Consider the following 21,739-nt stretch of genomic DNA (forward strand, 5'->3'; position numbering starts at 1 on the left):
CACCCCCAATTCTGGATTCTTTTGAAACAAATCCCAGACCTATCATCTGTAAATATCTCAGTATCCGTCCCTTAAAAAAAACAGATTTTAAGAAATAGACCACTGTACCTAAGCAATTTTAATTCATTAAAATCACCAAATACCGAGTCACTGTTTAACTTCCCCATCTGCTTTGAAAGTAATTTTTCACATTTGATTTGTTTGAATCATAGCCCAACAAGGGTCACACATTACGGATACTCTTAAAGCTTAAGTTTCATTGTATAGCTCCCCTCCTTTATTTTCTCTTGATATTTGTTAAAGAAAGCAGGTTGGTCTTTCTGGACCACTCTGGACTTTCTTTTTTCTATATTCTTCTTCTTTTTTTTTTTTTTTTTTGTTGGTAGAGATGGAGTTTCACCATGTTTTCCAGGCTGATCTCAACCTCCCAGGCTCAAGTGATCCTCCTGCTGTGGCCTTCCAAAGTGCTAGGATTACAAGTGTGACCCACTGAACCCGGCCTGCACACTATTGATGGCATCTCAATAGTGTCTTTAACACATTCGTAAATGGTATTATATACTGAGACTGAAAGCTACAAGTCATTCTCATTTTCTAATGTTCGGAGTGATCAGTGGTTTCACTAGGCTGATCCATTCAAATTTCCTGTAAGTTTTTCACCTCAAAGACACAGCATTTATCAATGAATATTATTTGCTTACAAGTTATAAAATGTTAGTATTCTAGTTCTATAATTCCTTTTATTAGCTGAATTAAAGAAAAATTTTCCGTCAGTCATTTGATTGTCCTGCTCAAGCCAGAATTAGCTATATTTCCAGAAAACCCTGGCTCATTTGACGGGAATGGTATTTGAACATGGTTTCCAGGCCTTTCTAGTGTCTTTTATATAGAGAAAACATAACTTCGTGTTATTTCCCATTCAAATTTAGGATTACAGATTTTTTTACTCTTTGATTTTGTATGTATCTTTTCTCATACACTAAAAATCCTCATTTCTAATTATATTAACATAGTTATGATTAACAATTTAATTACTGAAGAGTTTAAGATTTCTTCACATTTCTTTTTGCCCTTGGATATATCCCATTAAGAATGGACATACAAATTACTATGCTTTAAAGATAACTGAAACATACCTGTGTATTCAAGCCATCAACTTGATATGCAATGCAGGTCGTCTGTTTCATTTTGCTTTGGACTTGTAGGGCTTTTCTTAACTTTGCTTAAGTCTCGTTTTAGAATAACGTATGTACCAAAGTCAAATGTTGAAAATTCAAGATATATTCTGAGAAATCTAGCTTCCATCCTGGTCCTTTCCATCTGGTTCCTCTCCTCCTGCCTCCACCATAAGTAACCATTTTTTAAAGTTTTGGTTATGGGTCCATTGTTTCTTTTTTTTAACTACACACACACACACACACTTTTATATTCCCTTTCTTAAATATGATACATATATATATATATACACACACACACACACACACACACATACATATATATATATATATATATATATATATATATATATATATATATATATACACCTTCTCCATTTTGTTTTTACTTAATAAGACCACTCTGTGGCGTTATACAGAAATATACCTCATGGATTTTTACAGCTACATACTACTCAATCATGTGGCTATACAAGGATTTAGAATAATCTATTTTTAAGTATAGTATTCAAATTTAAATAACCAGTATTTCATTGAATGCTTCTGACTTGTGAGTTAAGAATTAGACCAAAAGGTATCAGAAGCCAAGGCAATCAGGCTGATTAAAAAATCCAGTTTTAAATAGGATATGTATAACATATTTAGATGACTAGTACATCTCAATACAGTGGGTTTTATATATATTTTGAGGGAGGGCTGAAAATGTTTTGAAAATTAATTGGATGTTTTCTTCCAGTCATATCCACAAAAAACATTTGAGATGCCTATCCAAGTCCTGATTTCTTCTCTGAAATCTGCTTCCCACCGAGAAAGACCGGCATGACTTGAACTAAGGAAAAGGCAGTGCTTTCCTGGCCAACAAGTTTGTCATTCAATTGTCTGGCTAATGAGTCAGCATGCTAAATGAGGTATGCCTATATACAGAACTAGACATTAAGGGAAACAGTCTAGAAATAGCTAATTCTCTTGTGCTCTTATATACTACACACTGAACTAAAGCACTCTGAATATTAACTTATTTATCTTCAATATCCTTGAGGTAGGTACTATTACTGCCTTAAAATAAGATAAGGCAGCACAGGAAGATTAAATAACTTAAAGAGAGTCACACAGTTAGTATTATAAATGGCAGGGCTATGATTAAACTCAGGCCTTCTGGCTCCAGAGCTCAGAATCCTAACCACTATATTACCCCATCTTTAAAAGTTATTAGGACCAGAAGAAATAACATTCAGAAGTTAAAATAGTAAACTGAGATGATAAAATTTTTAATTCTGATGCAACAGCCAAATATAAAAGAAAACAAGCAACAAGTAGGGGTGTATGGTTTTATTTTTTTAAAAATGTATATGCTCAAAAACAGTTTACTTGGAAATTTTCACTAGAGGAAATAACATGAAAGAACACCAGCATAAATACATAATACATACTTTAATTGTGGCTATATTAAATGTATCTTAATGTAATACCACTGTAACATGGTATCATCTCATTGTTAAAAATTAAAAAAAAAAGAACATAGGGAAGTGAAACTAAAAAACTATAGAATCCTGGATTCTGTGGCAGATGGAGTACCCTTATTTAAGCTAGAAAAGGAGCCCTGTAAGGTAGAAAGAGAAAAGAGGCAAGCAATCTGAAACCATCATGTTAACCAACTGTGAGTTTTTAAAAATGGGGTTAAAATGAATCTAAGAATGCCTTTTAACACAGCTCACACTTTAATGAACACCAGAGAATTCACAGCAAGACTGTAAAGCTAGGAATGTAATGTTATTGTGGGGTTTTAGCCACGACCCTCACCTCACTCTACTATATGCAAAAGAAGAAAGAAAAGTCTTTAGTCATGATTTGCACCTTAATCAGCATCAATTATTCTCAGTAGCCCAAAACCCTATAAATGCAGCAGAGCACACAGGTCTTTAACTAAGTCTAAAAGCCTAGTTAACATCAAAAAAATTCATATTGGGAAAGAGCCATACACATTTAATGACTGTGAAAAGTCCTTTAACAGAGTTTTGGTAACCATGAGAGAATTCAAACCGAAGAGAAACCCCAAGTGTAAAAAATGCAACAAGGCCTTTAGGTATCACTCAACTATTAGCAAAATCCATAGGGGAGAGAAACCTTTTATGTGTAGCTGAAATGATAAAGTCTTAAGTAGTGACCCATTCCTTAATTCAATATCAGAACTTCCGTAAGAAAGAAACTTTATGAATGTGCGGAATATACAAGGTATATAACCAAAGGAGAGAAATTTGAAGACACAAATGCTAAAGCAGTAGACAGTTCCCAACCACCCCTAAATATGATGGCATCCCACCTCTCTCCCTATCACACTAGCCCCTTACCCTCATTTATTCTTCTTCATGGTACTCATCACTTGACACTCTCTATACATTTATTACTTAAAATGCTTTGTCTAACTTCCTCCACTAGAATATAAGCTCTGAAACAGGAGGGGGTTTTAAAAAGCTATATCCTCAGGGTCTAGGATAAAATCTGGCATATGGTAGGCATACAATAGTTGAATGAATTTAGTGTAGTACTTTCCTTATGTGGGGTATTTGGTACCTTGAGGTTACTTCATTCTAAGTGAATGATTTAGCAGGCTTTAACATATATAAAAATGTGTTCATTATTCTATAATACACCAGAGTAAAAAGCATTTTAACTGCTATGGTCTACAAATTATTCTCCAACTGTGTGAGGGATGGAAAGCTGTATAAAAAGCACCCAGTACTACCCTCATAATTGTACCAACCAGTGAGACCAAGTGGTCTACCAGGGTCATGAAGGTAAAATGAAGTTTCCAACTTCTTAAGAGAAAGTTCTCTTTTCTCAGGTTCAGAATCTAAACACTTTACTCCTCTCAGGATGACATATATCCCTATATGCCTTGTCAGCCACTGGTATAGAGGGCATAGCAGTTTGGAATCCAATAGCAACAACTTTTTGTGCAAAGTTTGGCATTTAGAATCATGCCTCATTAATTCAAAAACATTACTAAGGGCCTACCATGCATTAAGCACTATGTATACAGGTAAATTTTTAAAATATGGAGTTTACTAACAATAAAGGAAATAATTACAAAGCAGTGTGATCAGTGCGACAACATGGGAGGGGAAGAGTAAAGCACCAGAACAAAGGAGCGTCTAATTTGACTGAAAAGGGCTTTAAAAAGCCTATGAAAACAGAATCACTGAAGCTGAGTCCTAAGAGGTAGGTAGGTATTCACTTGGTCACAAAGAAGGATGTAGAAGTAATGATGTGTGCAAGGCTACTAAGGTGGAAAACATACAAAGCACATTTAGGGAAGAAGTGGAAGTACTTGCAATTGATCAGGATGCTCTAAAAAGAGGGATAGTCTGTGGTTCTAAAAACCGTATTAAAAATAATTTAAATCTTTATACTTAGAAAGCACAAAGGTATTTTCATAAGAAAACTTGCTAAAATGCTAAGTTAAATAAAAATCTTAGCTGTGTAACGATAAGCAAGGGGGCTGGGGCAGGAACTGAGAGATTCCCTTTGCCACAAAGGCTCTATATCAGAATTTGTATGTTTACCAAAAGCAGCCTGGATTTTAACTGTTTGAGCAACACTGGACTAGAACATGATTACACAGGATGACTGCAGAGACATGGCTGGGAAGGTAGCCATTCTGTGTTGCCCTGATCTGCAGAAAATCCCAAAAAGAGAAAACTTACAAAGCAGAAAGGATTTTATATAACAGATGAGGACCTGATGTTTGGAAACACTGAGTTTAAAATTACTGTGGGATGTCTAATGAAGATATTTGATAGACAGTTAGAAACAAGGTTTAGAAAGCAAGAGATAAGTCAGGATACAAGTTACAGGTTTGAGACTCAGTCTGTTATTACAGGTGGTAAAAGAAGCCATAGTTATGAATGACAATGTAAAGTAAAAAAAAAAAAAAAGAGAGAGAGAGAGAAAAATATAGTGAAGATCAATACCTAAAAGGTAGGCAGAAAGTGAGACAACACTTTGTGGGGAAATGAGGGAGACAGCGAAGATGAAACCAACATGTAGCACAGAGTCGCCTTTGATAGGAAGCAGGCAACCTCTTTTCCTCTAAAACGGGAAAATGAGTAAAGTTGGTAAATACAAGTTGACCTCTTCATAGTCTCAATTTTCTGTTCAATAGGAGAAAGAGCCATATGCTAGGGGAGGGGCAGAGGGCCTAAGGAAAGTAATGAAGTTTGGCTCAGCCACAGCGGGAAATGGGAGAGAGGCCACCCTAGTAACAAACATAAGGTTTACATTGAGGGCTTTTCTAAGGCTGAAGTGAGACACTTGTAGTGATTCTACTTTGAAGGACTACCCATCACAAAGAACTCAGCATCCCAGAAAAGGTGGATAATAAATAAGATTAATCTAAGGTCGAGGGCTTACCGAAGGACTAGACTAAAAGACCAGGGAAAGAAGAATAACTGGTGAGATTAGTTCATATAATGTCCCATAAAGCTAAGGGTGGATAGGGAAGAAAGCCTGAAAGGGGCTGACAGTTTAGGAGGAAGGGGAGCAGTCAAGAAAAGGGGGTAAGAAGGAACTGAAGAATGTGGAATGAACATAAAGGAGAGAAAAGTCAATAAAATAAGGAAGTGAAAAAACTGAAAAGAGGGCAGTTATCAGTTACTGAAATTTTACTAGAAAGAGAAACTCAAGATGGTGACATTCAAAGTGCGGCCACGGGAGTAAGCTGCTGGAATGTAATAAAGTCACTGGGCAGAAGTCCAAGGTATCAGCAAGGTATCAGAAAGATCATCCAAAGATGACAACAGGAGTTGAGGTAGACAGAAAGACCATGAGCAAGATATCAAGTTAGGCTCTCTGGCCTTTAACACTCACCCCTATTATTAAAGGCAAAAAACATTAAAATTTCAATGTTATGAAAAGATGTGCTACAAAAACATATGAACTAATGGTAGACTAAACTAACTTGGTTTTTATCTTCATTACTCACTTGAAAAGCCATGCATTTTCTTTTAAACAAAATAGAAAAATAATTTTTAAATTTTTATAAAATGCCTAAGGAAAGTAGAAATTTTAAATACAATTAGTAATACATGGCAAAATAATTAAACACAATGATTCCTTTATGAGATCTTTCATTATTTACCTTATTGAAAATGGAATCTGAATATTAGTCATAATCTTTCATTTTGCCTACATTTATATCCATAGTATGTATTCAAAGCAGTGAAGTAACTTGACTTTAATTTCTGAAGCATGGCAAACTTCAAGGTAGTGAGATTAAAAAATAATCTAAAGATGATAAAAATGGTAAACTAGTGTTACATATACCACAGTAAAAAAAATAAAGTAATAGAAAAAATCTTTGTAAAGCTAAATTGGGTTACTACTCATTATTAGTGACATAACATCTGTATTTTAAGGTGAGTTTGAACAACATTTTAGAAATTAAAGAATCATCCCTTCATAGGTTTACTAATATATAATGAAAAAGATGGTGATGTTGTTTTAGTAGGGTACCCAAGCTGGATATCTTTATGCAGTGTAATGTTCTCATATTCAGTATCAACAGGTCTTCTTTTTTGGAACTCTCTTTTCCATTTCATGGGTTTTGTTGTTTTTCTATTTGAAAAGGACTAGATGAACTTACTAGTTACAGCGATGATGAAAGAAGTTTAAAATTTGTTTTGCATTCGTTGTATTCCATTCTTGTTCTTTCAGGGGTCCTTCACACACAGATACATACTTTTTCAAGATTTTTTCTCCTACTTCTCGGAAATCCAAGGGTTCTTTGTATGTAGTAGAGCCTGCTCCAGAAACACTAGTATCCACTTCATGATTTTCTGGTTGCTGATCAGCACAATACTTCGATCCCCAATAACACATTTCTCCACTGTACATCATAGCCAGCAGATGAATGTCACTAAATATTCCTGGGAAAGTCATTTAGGTTGACAGATTAGAATTAAAAGCTTAAAAAGAAACCGTAGTTATTAACTAAACTCTAATTAAAGTTCCTTTTGTCATTAAGCATTTTCTATTCTCACTTTAACAACACAAAAGCCAAATATGACTAATACAATCTTCATTTAATTAGCATTTTTTAATATCGATTTTACTGATAAAGGAGGCCCAATACAAAAAGAAAAACAGAGTACCAGAGAATTTTTTTAGAGAACGATTTAGGTGTTTTTGACCTTTTTGGGGTCCACTCTATAACTTATTTGAGAATCTAATTTAAGGAATAGAACTTCTCCCAGAATATACACCCCAAATTCTGCAGTCAATTTCAGAGTACTTATAAACTCCCTGAATTACATCCATGGACACACCCTTTATTTTGGGGTATGCTCTAGGATCATTCATATAGCTAAAGTCAAGTATCCTAGACCTCCTATATTTTCTAAAAGTCTAAGAAATTATCATGCATAATCATGCCTGAGAGTCCATACAATTTTAAATTATTAAAGGTGTTATTTCCAAGATGCTTTGTATTACCAGAAAAAAAGAGAGTATGCTGCAGAATTTTCATCAAAAGTTGAACTCTTTCTTCTTATGGGTAGTTTTTCCAGTAGGCAATTATATAATTAAACATTTATGGTGCATAAAGTATATTAATTTGGCAGAAAGACAAATAAACCTAGAATAAAAAAGATCTGGGTATAAATTACTGGCTTTGTGTCTTTGGGCAAGTCACCAAAGCTCTTTGAATCTCAGGTTTTAAATCTGAAAAATAAGGAGTCTGCATCCCCTACTTAATTCCTGAATTTTCCTAAAGAACATAAGAAATAAAAATGTAACTTCTTAAAGCCATTAAAGAAAAAATAAATGATGTATTCTAATGTGCTTCTGTGATTAGAAAAGATTATTTCAAATAAATGAGCATCACAGTGTCTGTTGTTCACCTAATATGATTCAACAAAAGTGACTATGATGGCACTGGATATGAAAAATTCAACTTTCAAAATAGTGGTAGTTTCTGTTTGAACCTATTGCAAGCTTTTTAAAGTATCAAAATTTGTTCCTACAGTTTTCACCTTCACTTCACCTCAATTTCTGCTTATAAAGAGTAGCAAGAGTAACAACAGGCTCAGCAGAATAGCTGAATGAATGGTGATATGGTTTGGCTCTGTGTCCCCATCCAAATCTCATCTTGAATTGTACCCTCATAATTCCCATGTGTTGTGGGAGGGAGCCAGTGGGAGATAACTGAATCATGGAGGCGGTTTCCCCCATACCGTTCTTGTGGTAATGAATAAGTCTCAAGAGATCTAATAGTTTTATAAGGGGTTTCCGCTTTCACTTCTCTCTCCTTCTCTCTTGCCACCGCCATGTAAGAAGTGCCTTCTGCCTTCTGCCTTCTGCCATGATTATGAGGCCTCCCAGCAACGTGGAACTGTGAGTCCATTAAACCTATTTTTTCTTCCCAGTCTTGGGTATGTCTTTATTGGCAGCATGAAAACTGACTAATACAAATGACTATATGATAAATAGTGGTTCTCAAACTTTTGCCTTCAGAACTTATTCCTTCTTTCTAACTGTATGTTTGTACCCATTAACCCAACCTCTCTTCATCACCCTCCTCCCACTCATACAACCTTTTGTGATACCAGCTCTGATTTGTAGGGGTGGGAGGCTCCTCAGTGGTATTAAGGGCATAAACAAAGGGTGTAAAAGTTGGACAGTTTTTTATTTACCCCCATGTGATTCCAGGTTTATTCTGACAATGCAATTTTTATAACCCTTTTATCTGATAAGGCCATGTCCAAAGATTAAAATTCTCTGGCCCCATTTCACAGAAGAATGAGACTCAGAGGTGAGATACAAGGGCTTACTGCATAAAATTTAATGATATACAGATAATGTCTAAACAACAATATGATTATCTTACCTTAGAAAAAGTAACAAAAACCATACACAGTTTTGAGTTTTATCTAAAATTAGGTAAATTATCACCAAGATCTAGCCACAGAAAATTTGATGTCTCATATAGAACTTTTCTCCCTAAATGCTAAGAATTACTCAGAATTGTATTTTATATTGACTAACAAAAAATAATTTGAGCCTCTCAAATTAGGACTTAGGAGTAATTCAGCCTATGAAAAGTAGGTTTCCTGGCTTCTAATCTAATCATGTTCAGATAGATACATTTGGGCAAAGCAGCCTTTTTTTTTCTTTTTTCTCAGACAGGGTCTCACTCTGTTACCCAGGCTAGAGTGCAGCTGTAAGATCAGGGCTCACTGCAGCCCCAAACTCCTGGGCTCAACTGATCCTCCAACCTCAGCCTGCCATGTAGCTGGAACTACAGTCATGCGCCACCACGCCTGGCTAATTTTTTTTTTTTTTTTTTTTTTAGTTTTTGCAGAGATGATGTCTCACTATGTCTTGAACTCCTGGCGCCAGTTTCCTCAAGTGATCATCCTGCCTTGGCCTCCTAAAGGAGGCAAACCTATGTTTGTTTTGTTTTGTTTTGTTTGAGACAGAGTCTGGCTCTGTCCCCCAGGCTAGAATGCAGTGGTGAGATCTTGGTTCACTGCAACCTCCGCCTCCCAGGTTCAAGCACAAACTTCTTTAGATGAGAACAAAAGGCCGACACCCTAAGAGGACTTAGGACAGTATGTAGCAAACTGCTATGGTGCCTATACTGTGTCTTTTTGCCTGGAAAATGCTACCCTATCTGACCCTTTTAATTCCCTTGTTGAAGAACCAACTGAAACTAGGAGCTAGTAAATTCAAAGTATGACAAAGAGACGCCACCAATATTACATGCTTCCTGAAGAAAAAACTCCAGGCTATGAGAATGTCTTACTTTATAACTGGAAATGGGAGAATTAGGAAAACAGGTGATTTGTGCCACTCCCTTTGGTTCTAAATGAGCTGTAGTGCCTACCCCCACCTTTTTCAAGTGTCCCACATTAAGAATTCAATTTAATCAGTCCATGTGTATAAATAGAAATTTTTTAAAAGCCATTTTCAATGCCTCTAATTGCTTCCTAGTTATCTGAAATAACTAATAACTAGTATATACTTGCCATAATTACATCAAATATCCTATGTTTGTCAAAATGTCATGCCCACTGAGGGAGCTTTTTGTATTCACAATAAGTTGTTTTAGAATAAAATATTTGTCTAAATGAGCAGAAAGTAATAATTTTTGGCCATCAGGTCACTTAAATCACTATTTTTTTTCTACGAAATGCTTTCAAATAGAACAATCCAGGAGAGGCTAACAAAGAAACAGGAAGAATTAAAACATATTTAATATACTAGAATATTTCCAAAGAGGTATTCTAATTATTCTTCTTATTTCATTTTTTTCCCATCAAAACTTCAGATGAAGTACAAAAAGGTTTACACATGTGATCTAATGTTACTTGCAGCTATATGACCTTGAACAATTCACTTGCATTTACCTGGATCTCAGTTCTTCCATTTATAAGGAGATGGTAAAAGTAAGTGGTTCTTCTCTCCTCACATACAAGTCTAAAACCCAGATGATGCTCTATATTCAGTTCCTAGAATTTTCGAGTACACAGACGCTTGTGGCAGAAATTTATAGTTGCCAACCAGTATTCATTCTCCCCAATACCCCCTTCTTAGTAAAGAATCTTAATTTTATTTGGGATGGCAATGTATCAGGTTAAGGACTATACTTCCCAGGTTTCCTTATAGCTAAGTAAAGTAATCTGATTAAATTCTGGCCAGTGAAATGGAGGTTGTAAGAAACTTCTGAGAATGATGGTCTAAAGGAACAGACTTGGCTGAAATTCCCTTTTGCCATTCCTGTAGCCTGAAACACAGGTGAGATTGAAGGAGCTCCAGGAACATCTTGGGATACTGAGAATAAAAGCAATGTCCTAAACAGAGATGCATGCTGCACAGTCTGGAAAGTATCATTTATATTATGTTCTATATAAAGTGCCTCCCCATGAAGAGGGGGTCTGGTTTTAAAGAAGAATGGAGGAAAAAGGTAAGAACATGATGAGATGGAGCCACTGTACCAGCTCTGGACCTTTACTGTGCGAAAGATCACTAAACGTCTACCTTGTTGAAAAGTTACTTCCATTCGGTTACAAGTAGCCAAATCTAGTACTGATAATATGCTGACTGAGGCTTGATATGTTTGGCTCTGTGTCCCCACCCAAATCTCATCTTGAATCATAATCCCCAGGTGTTGAGGGAGGAAGCTGGTGGGAGGTGACGGGATCATGTGGGTGGTTTCCCTCATTGTGTTCTTGTGATAGTGAGTGAATTCTCATGAGACCTGATGGTTTTATAAATGATAGTTTTTCATGCACTCACACATGCTCTGTCTCACCTGCTGCCATTTAAGACATGCCTGCTTCCCCTTCCACCATGATTGTAAGTTTCCTGACACCTTCCCAGCCATGTGGAACTGAGAGTCAATTAAACCTCTTTTGTTTATAAATTACCCAGTCTCAGGTAGTATCTTTATAGCAGTGTGAAAACAAACTAATTACAGGGCTGTGTGAGGATGCAAAATGAGCAGAAGGAACACAATACATAACTTCCAAAATTACTAAACACAAGGGATTAGAAATATTTTTCTGTATTACATCAGATTTTATCTTTGAATTTTATATAAACCCTTTATTACTTATTACTTTTTTGTCTATAATCTACCTTGACATTTATTTAAATCAGAGTGGAATCTAACAAACTTCCTAAAATCTTAAGAAGCTTTAAATCACTTAGAAAATTTAATGAGAGATCACATTACCTGCACTCAGTAATTTAGCTGTGTCTAGGTCTTGGAAAGAAACTCCTTCATTTAACTGGATAGGACATCGATAATTTAGCATCTGTAGCAAGTAACTGATTCCATCAAGAAGGTACTAAATAAAAGTCAGAGACAAAGAATTGAAAGTATTATATGCAGAGATATATAAACTTCAAATACTAATATTTTCCATTCTTTACTCAAGAGAAAATTGGTTAATATATAGGCATAGCTTACAGCTATTCTATTTCAATGGTATAAAGACCCACCATCCCAAGACTCTGCTAATATAAATATACCCCTTGAAATGCTCTAGTAGTAAAAAAGAGTACTAAAAAAAAGAACACATTAACCAGAAACACATTTTAGTAATATACTTGTTAAAGATGTTATCAGAGGAAGAAAAGAATAAAGATAATAAAGATGTGCTCAACAACAATGTATTAAAAACATGTATGTGCTTATAATTTAGAAATATTATGATCAAACTTTTATATCTGCAAGTGTGGCCTCCCATTTCAAGCCCACCTAAATTATGTGTACATTTAACCCAAGTTAGAATCTTTAGTGATACAATACCAAGACTCATATTTTGGATTTAATGATTCAGTCATAATGGTCAAGTGAATCAGAGGGCCACAATTTTCTAGAAGCAGGGTCATGTGAGTTCCTTAGAAGTGATCTGCTGACAGGCTCACAATCAAGTGTTTGTTTCAGGACAAAAATTTTTTAAAAGTTTAGAAATTAATATAGTTTATCTTATATTTAAAACAATACAAATCCTTAAAAAAAAGAACTTCGCAGATTACAAAGTGCTTTCACATGTTATCTGATTTAGTGTTCACAACAAGCCCAATTTATTTATGATTACCCAGCTAGTAAATAAAAGACACAGAATACAAACTCAGACCCTTTGATCCACTACTCTTAGTAGTAAAACAAAGACAGCTTTTTGAAACCTCTAAATGTCAACAATGAAAAATGTGTAAGGAATGTCTTCTTACCTTTTTAAGCAAACTGGATTTTCTTAAGAGCCACTCTCTTCTTTTGGTAAGAGAATGACAATACATATACAGCAGGGCTCCTCGTCTCCAAGAGAGACATTCCAGTAGCTCATCCCCAAGCAAATTGCAGTGCTGAAACACACAAAAAAAGACATAGCTAAAAAGGGAAACTGGATGTCTATAAAAGTTGAAGTTAAATTTCAAAAACTCGTCAATTAAAAACATTCTCAAGTCACAAAATGTGCCCTTTGTTTAGCTGCTTACACAGGGAGGCCTTACATTCAATCAGTTATAAATATGCAATTCTATTAATACATGAAAATTAAAATAACCACTTCAATTTACTAGTAGTTTTACAAAATAATTTAAAAAATATTTTTACTAGCAAATTCCCCTAACAGGTTTGCAATATAAGCAGTCATCATCTCATTAAAAAGGAAACTTTTCACAAATACATTACTTGAAATGAAATCATATCTATTTCTACTACCACTGGAATAAAATAATGAAAATTTACACCCAAAAATAATTTTAATAAATCAAAATTTTTAAAGTGGCTTGTCATTGAAATTTGGAGATGTTTCCACAGCCTCCCCTGATAAATAAATAGAGAAAAAAAATATAAGTAAACAGTCAGCAGGCAGTTAAAGATGAGAAATTATTTGCTTGAAAGAGTATCCAGGACTAGAGATACAAATCATAGGATTATCCAAATAGAGATGACAGTACAAAGCCTGTGAACAGGTTATCAAGCAAAGACAGAATAGAGACTATCAGTGATGAAAGAGATATCCCTGGCTAGTACCTGTGTTTCTAGAATGGAAGGCAGGACAGTTGCTAGCAAGAGAAGACATTTCAGAGATGAAGAAGTGGAAAAGGAGCATGCAGGGTCTCAGAGGGAGGGGGTGATCAACATTAAGAAGGGGAGCAAATGTTCGAGAGAATAAGGACTGTAAGAACAGACGTGGTAATTAGATTAACAGTGACCTTCAAGAAAACAGCATCTGCAAAAGTAAAGGGGGTCGAAATGGGAATATCTATATTAAAAAAAATGATTAGGCACAGCTATTACAATTCTATTATGCAAATATTCTGAAATACATTTAGTAAAATACGATACTTTTGTTGCAACATTGGTCTGAAGTGTTAAGCTCTTTTATCTCCCTCTTCCAATCTTAATTTAAGAAACAAAGGTACAATCAAGAAGAAAAAAATATAGACTCCAAAGAGCAGGACAGCAAGTACCAGCAATATTCCATCATACTTAACAGGAATGTAAAACTTACTTTTGGATGCATATTATTTTCCTTTACTAAAATTTCTGGTTCTGAAAGAAAACTAATCAGCTCTTTTACTTTCTGTGAAGAAGAGTCTTCAGGAAAATCTTCATCTACTAGCTTGTTCTCCTCAAAATATGTCATGTCCAAAATAGCCTAAAAAAAAAAAAAGAAAGGTATCTATCAATGATTTAAAATTGAAAAAAAACAATTCTTACAGTTTAACCTTGCACATATAGGTGCTTTATTACACATTTAAATCTTCTAGCTCAGTATGTAAATTTGAGAAGTAGGCAAAATGTCTAGATGTAAATATAATTTGAGAAAGATTTTAAAGAAAACTTCATAGGTATTTTACTAAAGTGCTGAATTAATGATAATCTTTCTTTCCCTCAAAAAAGAAAATAGAGCTTCGTTTTAATTTACAGAATTTAATCATATATAATTATGAAAAAGGTAATTATTATATTCTACTATTTATATAACCCCTGAAAATTTTCTAAATGCCTGCTGTATCAAGTTAAGGTCACTACTTCCAGTTTTGAACCTTCAAAGGATTTGTTTTCCCAAATACAGAGCCAGCATGAGGGGCATATGTATCCTGCCACCCAATAGAGGAAGCATACCATCAACATATGCAACTCAAACACTAAGCCCCCAGTATTCCTAATTATTAGAGATGCTATTAAAGCATATTAAAACTCCCCAATCCTTTCTCCTTTTTTAATCTATTGAACTAAGACTAAGGAAACTGGGTTCTAGTGTCAGTTCTACCACTAATCACTTAACTAACCAAAGACAAGTCAATTTTACCTTTTTTGAGCCTCAGTTTCTTAATTGGCTAAATGATAAATTGGACTAAAATACCTTTCAAAGTTCCCTGTTGGAGTATAAAATTAATCAACATATGTAAGGTACTAGAAACGTTACCTAGCACCCAGTTAGTGCTTTTACTTTCTGTGAACATGAGGAGTAAATGTTATCGTGCGAAAGGCCTAAGCCAGTAAGGAGAGATCATCACATATGATTTCATCATCATATGAAAGGTGATCTGTTGATTCAGAACCATAAATAGGGTTTAAGAGGATCTTAAAATTGAAATCTGTATCTCTAGGTCTTTTGCCTTATTCCAGTAAGTAAGTTAAAATGTTTGGAACACTCTCATGTGAAAAAAATGAGATGACATAAAACACATACAGACAAGCACAGAGTCTTCTGAACAGAAAGAAAGCCAAGCAAAATACCTGCCAAACTTAAACAGTTCTCTGTGGTTTGTGAGTAGCTGTTAGGCTTACTCAGCCATGGTGTTTGAAGGCAGAAGCTATCTTTAGAAATTTCCTAACAGGAAGAACAGCACCAAGCATTTAAATGCTATAAATGGGCACTTTGGAAGCCTAAGTGTACTGTACTTTCTGTAACCACTTCAGTTTTATTATCCCTTAGCAATCCAAAAAGGGCACATGAAAACACTCTATCAACTACAAAGTGCTATAGAAATGTTAGTTACTATAATAAAATTACATTTCTTGATGTTAGCATGCCTCAGCAGTGTTTCAGAAAACCAAGAAAAAAAGGTGTTGTCCACACAGCAGCCTGATTTGGAAAGGAAAGTTAAAAAAAAGTGGGTGAACAGAAAAATCGCATAGATATGCATGACACTAGCAGGGAGAATAATATTGAGAATCCTAGGGAAGGTAAATTTCAGGGGAAAAAAAAAAAGTCAGGGCCCTTATACACTCCCCTGCTCCCTCTGAAACTTTCAAGAGATTGGACATTGCACACACTAGTGTCCTGTTCAATTATCTCTAAAGGAAAACAATTCCGTTATCTGTAAGATTTTCTTCCTGACTTTTCTTATTAACACATCTAATAAATCTTACTTCTTTTCATACTACCTCAAAGTTTTAAGTTTTTGTGTTTTATTCATAGTTTTTTGGACAAAATTAAACACTTGAAATATGGAATAAACTGATTTCATTTTACCTAAAGTTGGAGTCAATCATCTAAATAAACAACCTGCCCTCATAAAATGCCAGAGTCCACCGCTCTTTCTGTACCTGTGTGTAAAGTTCTAGAAGATTTGATGGATTTGTACATTCTTTCTCTTCTCCACACAGGAGTTTCAATTTTTCTAATGCTGCAGAGGCCCGAATTAAAAAGTGATCTATAAGAAATAAAAACATGAGGATTACTTCACCTAGTTTCAGAGTGTTATTTAAACAAAAAACACATTATGTATGAAGATGAAATGACAAGATGAAATAATATTATGACATATGGAGAAACAGCATTATAGTAATAATATCTTATCTAAAACATGAAATATCTCATAATGCCTAATCCTAATTAAGTAAATTTATCATGAAAATTTTTTCTACAAAGCAAAATACTGAAAACTTTCTAGAGTCACTCTTGCCATTTCTTAAATGCAGTCTGTATTCTCATTATGCTTCTTTTATGATAATGCACTCAGAATAGTTAAACAAATTTAAAACTTACTGGAATATATAAATAATATACATAAATATACAGAAAGGGCTTCCACTGAAAACTTAAGATTTCATAAATGTAGTTGCAAATGTTATTCAAAAGACCATGATTGACCAAATCGAATTCCTTATAAAATGCCAGCATTATGAGCAATTTTATAATTGTTTATATCTACTACAATTAAAATTACATAATACATCTGTGTATTTAATTCCTTTAAAAACTTAGAAACAAATTACTTCATTTCCTCAAAACCGGGAAGAAAAGGAACTAAATACTTCTAATAAGTCCTCTAATCACAATTCACCCTCCCTCCGCCTTCACCATCCCCTGATTTTTTTTCCCTTTCTCTAATGTCATAATCCCTTTGTTGCTTCTGTGATTTCACCTTTTCTTATGTGTCCACTTCAGGGTACTATCCACCCTTCTGCAGCACTTCATGTAGTCAAATTTAGATACACCCATAATCAAGACACTAAACTCCCTGAGTTTACCTCTCTGTGCTTCCCTTCTGAAACATACTCTGATATTCTAAAATATATCCCTTTCTTCTTCACGGGCCAATGAACAGATAGTGTAGCATTTGGTGTAGGCCTACCTGATCCAGCCTCAGGAGTTACACACATAAGCTGTTCATTGTTGGAGCAAAAGCACCATCAGGTTATGTCTGTTGGCAATCATGTGACTGCTGCCTTAAGTCTTCTCAGGTAAAGCCTGAGATTGCATTCTGACTGCTGTAAGAACCACTTTCACTTGAGTTGAAATCTACTTCTTAGCACTGTCCTTCCACCTCTCATTAGCCCAGAAGTGACATCCACACAATGTAGAAAAAGATTCTACTATAAACTGAAATTACATGGAATATGACACGCCTTAGGTGCTTCTTTAGAGAGTGTGTTGATATTTTGTTTAACTTGCAGGATTATTTTCAATGTAAAGATTTGCATTGAACTCACTAAACCATTGCTGAAAGAGTATGTCACATAAATTGATGACATAATTACTGTGGCAGGGGTGTGGTGGTGGCATAGCTCACATTTTGGAAAAGCCCATAAAATGCAGTATTTTGACTAGAACTATTTAGTCAAAGTAATGACTGGCAAAGCAAAAGATGAAACTGATTCTTATCTCTGGAAAAACTCCCTCATGACATACTTCCATAGAGTAAACAGACTGTGCTTGTATGATGAGAAATAAATTAACAAAAATTGGCTAGAAATTTAAAGACGCATTCTTAGATGAAATAATGTCTGGCTGTATCTCATCTAATCTGAAGAAGACAATGGAAATCATCAAACCCCTATATCCTAGTATAAATATATACTCATTACATTAAAGAACAAAGTTTGAATGTATATTATTCTTGTTGCGTGGAAAAATAATGCCAAATTCAATTCAAGTACATGAAATCTTGTTTTAATTAAAGTTCATAAATCTTGTAATATTTTTAAGATTGAACTGATTTCCATGCTGACCAACGGCTCATAATGTGGACCACTAACATTGTCATTTTATTTTAGTAAATTTTCAGAAGTATAAAGCCTTCAAACAAGAATTCCATATATATCACATGACTTTTGTTTCCAGCTCTGATTCATTCCAGATTAAAGAACTCTTCCAAGGGAAATGAGAATGGCTTTTTAGTTCAGTGATAAGTGAATAAAAAACATTCTTTGGTCTCTTTGGACTGGTTCAAGTGAATCTGGAATTAGAGGTAACATAGATACACTTTCAAGTTAATAGCTCCTACTACCCAAGAATTATTCATGTGAATCCACAGACCAAAATATAAGTCGGCTTCAGGGTGGTCTGTAGGTCTTTAAAGAACACACTCCTGGACTGGCACAGTGGCTCACGCCTGTAATCCCAGCACTTTGGGAAGCCAAAGCGGGTGGAATGCTTGAGCCCAGGAGTTCAGGACCAACCTGGACGACATGGTGAACCCCGTTTCTACAAAATATGCCAAAGTTAGCCGGGCGTGATGGTGTGCGCCTGTTGTCCCACTACTAGAGGGGCTCCAGCCTGAGCAACAGAATGATACTCTGCCTCTAAAAACAAAACAAAACAAAACACTCCTGATAAATCATAATCCGGCAAAAAATATTCACTGAAACTAAGGCATTTCATCATAGACCCTATTTAATAACAAATTCACCAACTATTCAATCGCTTAAGAAAATGTTCCACCACTGTTTTCCTATGAGTCCGATGATATGAGTCATTCCACAGAATTTTAAAAACTATCTGTAGTAATTGCTCAAACTCAAAAAGGAATAATGTAGAACCTAAAGGCAGCTGAGACGTAATGAAAAGAATTGGACTTAAATTCAGAAGGTTGAGGCAATTCCCTAGCCCAGTTTTTCCTAACAGCTTAGACCTTTCCAAAACAAGTATGCCAATACTTAACAGAGCCCTTGTGAGAACTGGCATGATGTATGGGGCAGAATAGTCTACACACCAATGTAAAGCTCTTCTATAGAATGTTGTTTTGAATCCAAAACGTAAAACGCAAATTACAACGCAGCAATGAAAAAGTGGAACGTTATACATGCCTTTTTATCTGTACAGGATGCAAACCACCATTACTAATTTGAGTGTTATCATTCATCTTAGCCATTTATTTAAACTTCTGTATTTTATTTAGATTCTGCCCTTCTTCCAATCGCTACCGAGACAGTTTACACCAGCACGGATCTAGACAGATTTTCCATGGGTTCTGAATAATGCGGTTTTCGAAGACAACGCCTTGGCAATGTGAGTTCTGGGAAGTGGGCAATCGATGGCGCAGCGGGGATCAGAAGCGACAAACCTCTGGTAACCACCTGCGGCCTGGGACCAAAAGGAACACAGGCCTCAGCCTCTAGCCCTCACAGCCATCGAGCGCCAGTACCTTAGCGCCGTCTGCCCCGCCCGCCTCCCTCTCCTCCGCTCCCTCACCATCTTCACCGGCAGCTTCGCTAAGTTGCTGTATGTGGGCCTGAGCCAGATCCCCGAGCTCTTCCACTCGTCTCACCACACTAGAGACTGCGGCCGCCATGGCCACAATCGGCGGGTGCGCCCCGGTCACGTGACCGCGTTGGCCCGCAATCACCTGATCCTCCGGCACGGGCGGGGCCTAGGGCGGACCTCTCCTGGTTGGTGGGAGGAGACATCAGCTCCGGAAGAGGGCTGGCCCAGGCCGGCAAAGGTCTTTCCGGGTCATTTTTCCCTCCTGGACTTCCCTTCCCTCCCATAATCCTGAGCAGCAAGGAGACTAGGGGCGGGTGTGACGTTGAGACACGCCTCTCTCTAGCCCCCTCCTGTAAGCCAATAGGGAGCCAGCCGTGCCCCTCGGCTGACCCAATCGGAAGTCAGCTCTCTCCGCCTGCCTCTTGGAAGACAGCTTGGTGACGTCTGGCTGGCAGGATGCGGATTGTCTTCCGCACTCCCACTTCCCTGTCTGGCGCGGGAACCACAGTCTGGAGGGCGCACGCGAGGGTCTGGAGAGAGGACTGTCAGTTTTGGCCTTGTAGTAAGGAGGTTGCTAAAATAAAGTGATTATAATCTCCTGGTCCGAAATGGAAACCCGGCCGGCCCCCTGTGTAACACATCCAAGTCTCCAAGAGTTTGTTGTACATCTGGATGGGGAGCTCCAAATACTAGTGGAGTTGCCAGTCTACATGGTTGAATATTGCTTTTCTAAATCTGATTTTTAGCAGTCGAATTTATCTCTGACCTCTCTTGGAGTTCACATTTAAAGTACTTTAGACATCTTGCGTCCAGTGGTACTAAATTCTGCGGCCACAAAACTATTTTCATTTTTCTTTCATCTCAAGACCTTCCCTTAAGGCGCTAATTGTGCATGAGGTTCATCCTCTCAACCGGGAGTTTCAAAGCACTCAGTCAGCAAGTCTAACTTCACTTTGCATTCTGTGACTGCTTTCTTGCCTCTGGTCAAACAAATCGTTAACTCTGTGTATTCATTTCTCAGTTTGACACAGTATATCTTGAATAATCTCCATCCTATTGTTTCTTATGGAAGGTAGTTTTTTTATATGTAATAGAAAAATACTAAAAATAGAGAAAAAGTATATTGTGATTTATAAGTGATTGACCACAATGACTCTCTAACTGACCTTTGTAATACCAGTTTCTTCTGACAATTCACCCTAAATATAGAGGACAGGAATCATGTATTTTGTGTCCTTGGTGCCTCATACAGTGCCTGGCACATATGCACTCTTGTCAACAAGCAAGATGGCAAGGAGATATGATGTGGTCTGTGGGAGTAGATAATTATTCAATAGTTTGGGAATTGTAGGTGAGGAAAAAAAGAATCTAAGTATAAACAAGAAGTTGAGAGAAGGCTTTCTCAATAAGAGGTGGAGAAGGTGGTAGTTGAAGAGGGGCAAGTGCTGGAAGGTAGGGTGGAAAATGATCGTATCTGTACACAAAGGGGGAAAAATAGGGAAATAGGGATAAATTCAAAATGAAAGTAGGGAGCCAGCAATGGATAGAGAAAAGAGCAGAAGGTTACACCTGATGCCTTCTGAATCTTCTACAAGATGTAGAACTAAATGAAGCCTTCAGAAGATCTTACTAAACTTTTCAAAAAATAATTTTCAAAAAATAATTAACTTTTGATTAGGAATTTTCAGTCTCCTAGAAAATGTGTAATTTACCATTCTTAAACTACTTAAAAGAATTACCTGGACATGTGGGCAACAGACAAAGGCACAGCTGAAATATTTTGACTGTGGATCTACAAATTATCTCTGCAGAAGTGTTTTACTCTCAGGTCCACTGTTCTTCTCAGGTTTTTATAAAAGACATCTTAGGGTCTATGTAATCAGGTCATCCATTTTCTAGCCATGAGATTTGGGTCTGGGAGATCTTGCTCATGATTTCGAAGTGATCTTGGATCGCCATTTGAATCAAGGGTTCCTTTTTAAAATAAACATTTAGAGTCAAATATTCAAAAGGCTCTTTTATTACAACCACAGCGTTATCTGTTCTCTCTCCATAAATGTGGCTATTGAAAACATTTTAGGCCAGGTCTAATGGCTCATGCCTGTAATCCCA

At 36.2% G+C, this 21,739-nt stretch overlaps 1 protein-coding gene across 1 annotated transcript; it reads right to left on the reverse strand.

Moving 5' to 3' along the window:
• Positions 1 to 2,489: 2,489 nt before the first annotated feature.
• RIMOC1 (RAB7A interacting MON1-CCZ1 complex subunit 1) lies at positions 2,490 to 19,921 on the reverse strand. Its single transcript, XM_004058908.4, has 6 exons — positions 19,616 to 19,921; positions 16,246 to 16,352; positions 14,198 to 14,344; positions 12,912 to 13,043; positions 11,908 to 12,022; positions 2,490 to 7,099 (listed from the first exon to the last, which is right to left on the reverse strand). Exons 1-6 carry the CDS (start codon positions 19,713 to 19,715, stop codon positions 6,816 to 6,818), a joined length of 885 nt encoding a protein of 294 aa, XP_004058956.1. The 5' UTR covers positions 19,716 to 19,921; the 3' UTR covers positions 2,490 to 6,815.
• Positions 19,922 to 21,739: the final 1,818 nt, after the last annotated feature.

This window comes from Gorilla gorilla, chromosome 19 (assembly GCF_029281585.2).
Source record: "Gorilla gorilla gorilla isolate KB3781 chromosome 19, NHGRI_mGorGor1-v2.1_pri, whole genome shotgun sequence".
NCBI classification, from domain to species: domain Eukaryota; kingdom Metazoa; phylum Chordata; class Mammalia; order Primates; family Hominidae; genus Gorilla; species Gorilla gorilla.

Coding starts and splice junctions, on each gene's coding strand:
- RIMOC1 (XM_004058908.4), bottom strand. CDS start 19,715: ATGGCGGCCGCAGTCTCTAGTGTGGTGAGACGAGTGGAAGAGCTCGGG. Junction 16,353..19,615: donor CGAAGCTGCCGGTGAAGATG/GTGAGGGAGCGG, acceptor TATTTCTTATAG/ATCACTTTTTAATTCGGGCC. Junction 12,023..12,911: donor AATCCAGTTTGCTTAAAAAG/GTAAGAAGACAT, acceptor ACTTTTATTTAG/TACCTTCTTGATGGAATCAG.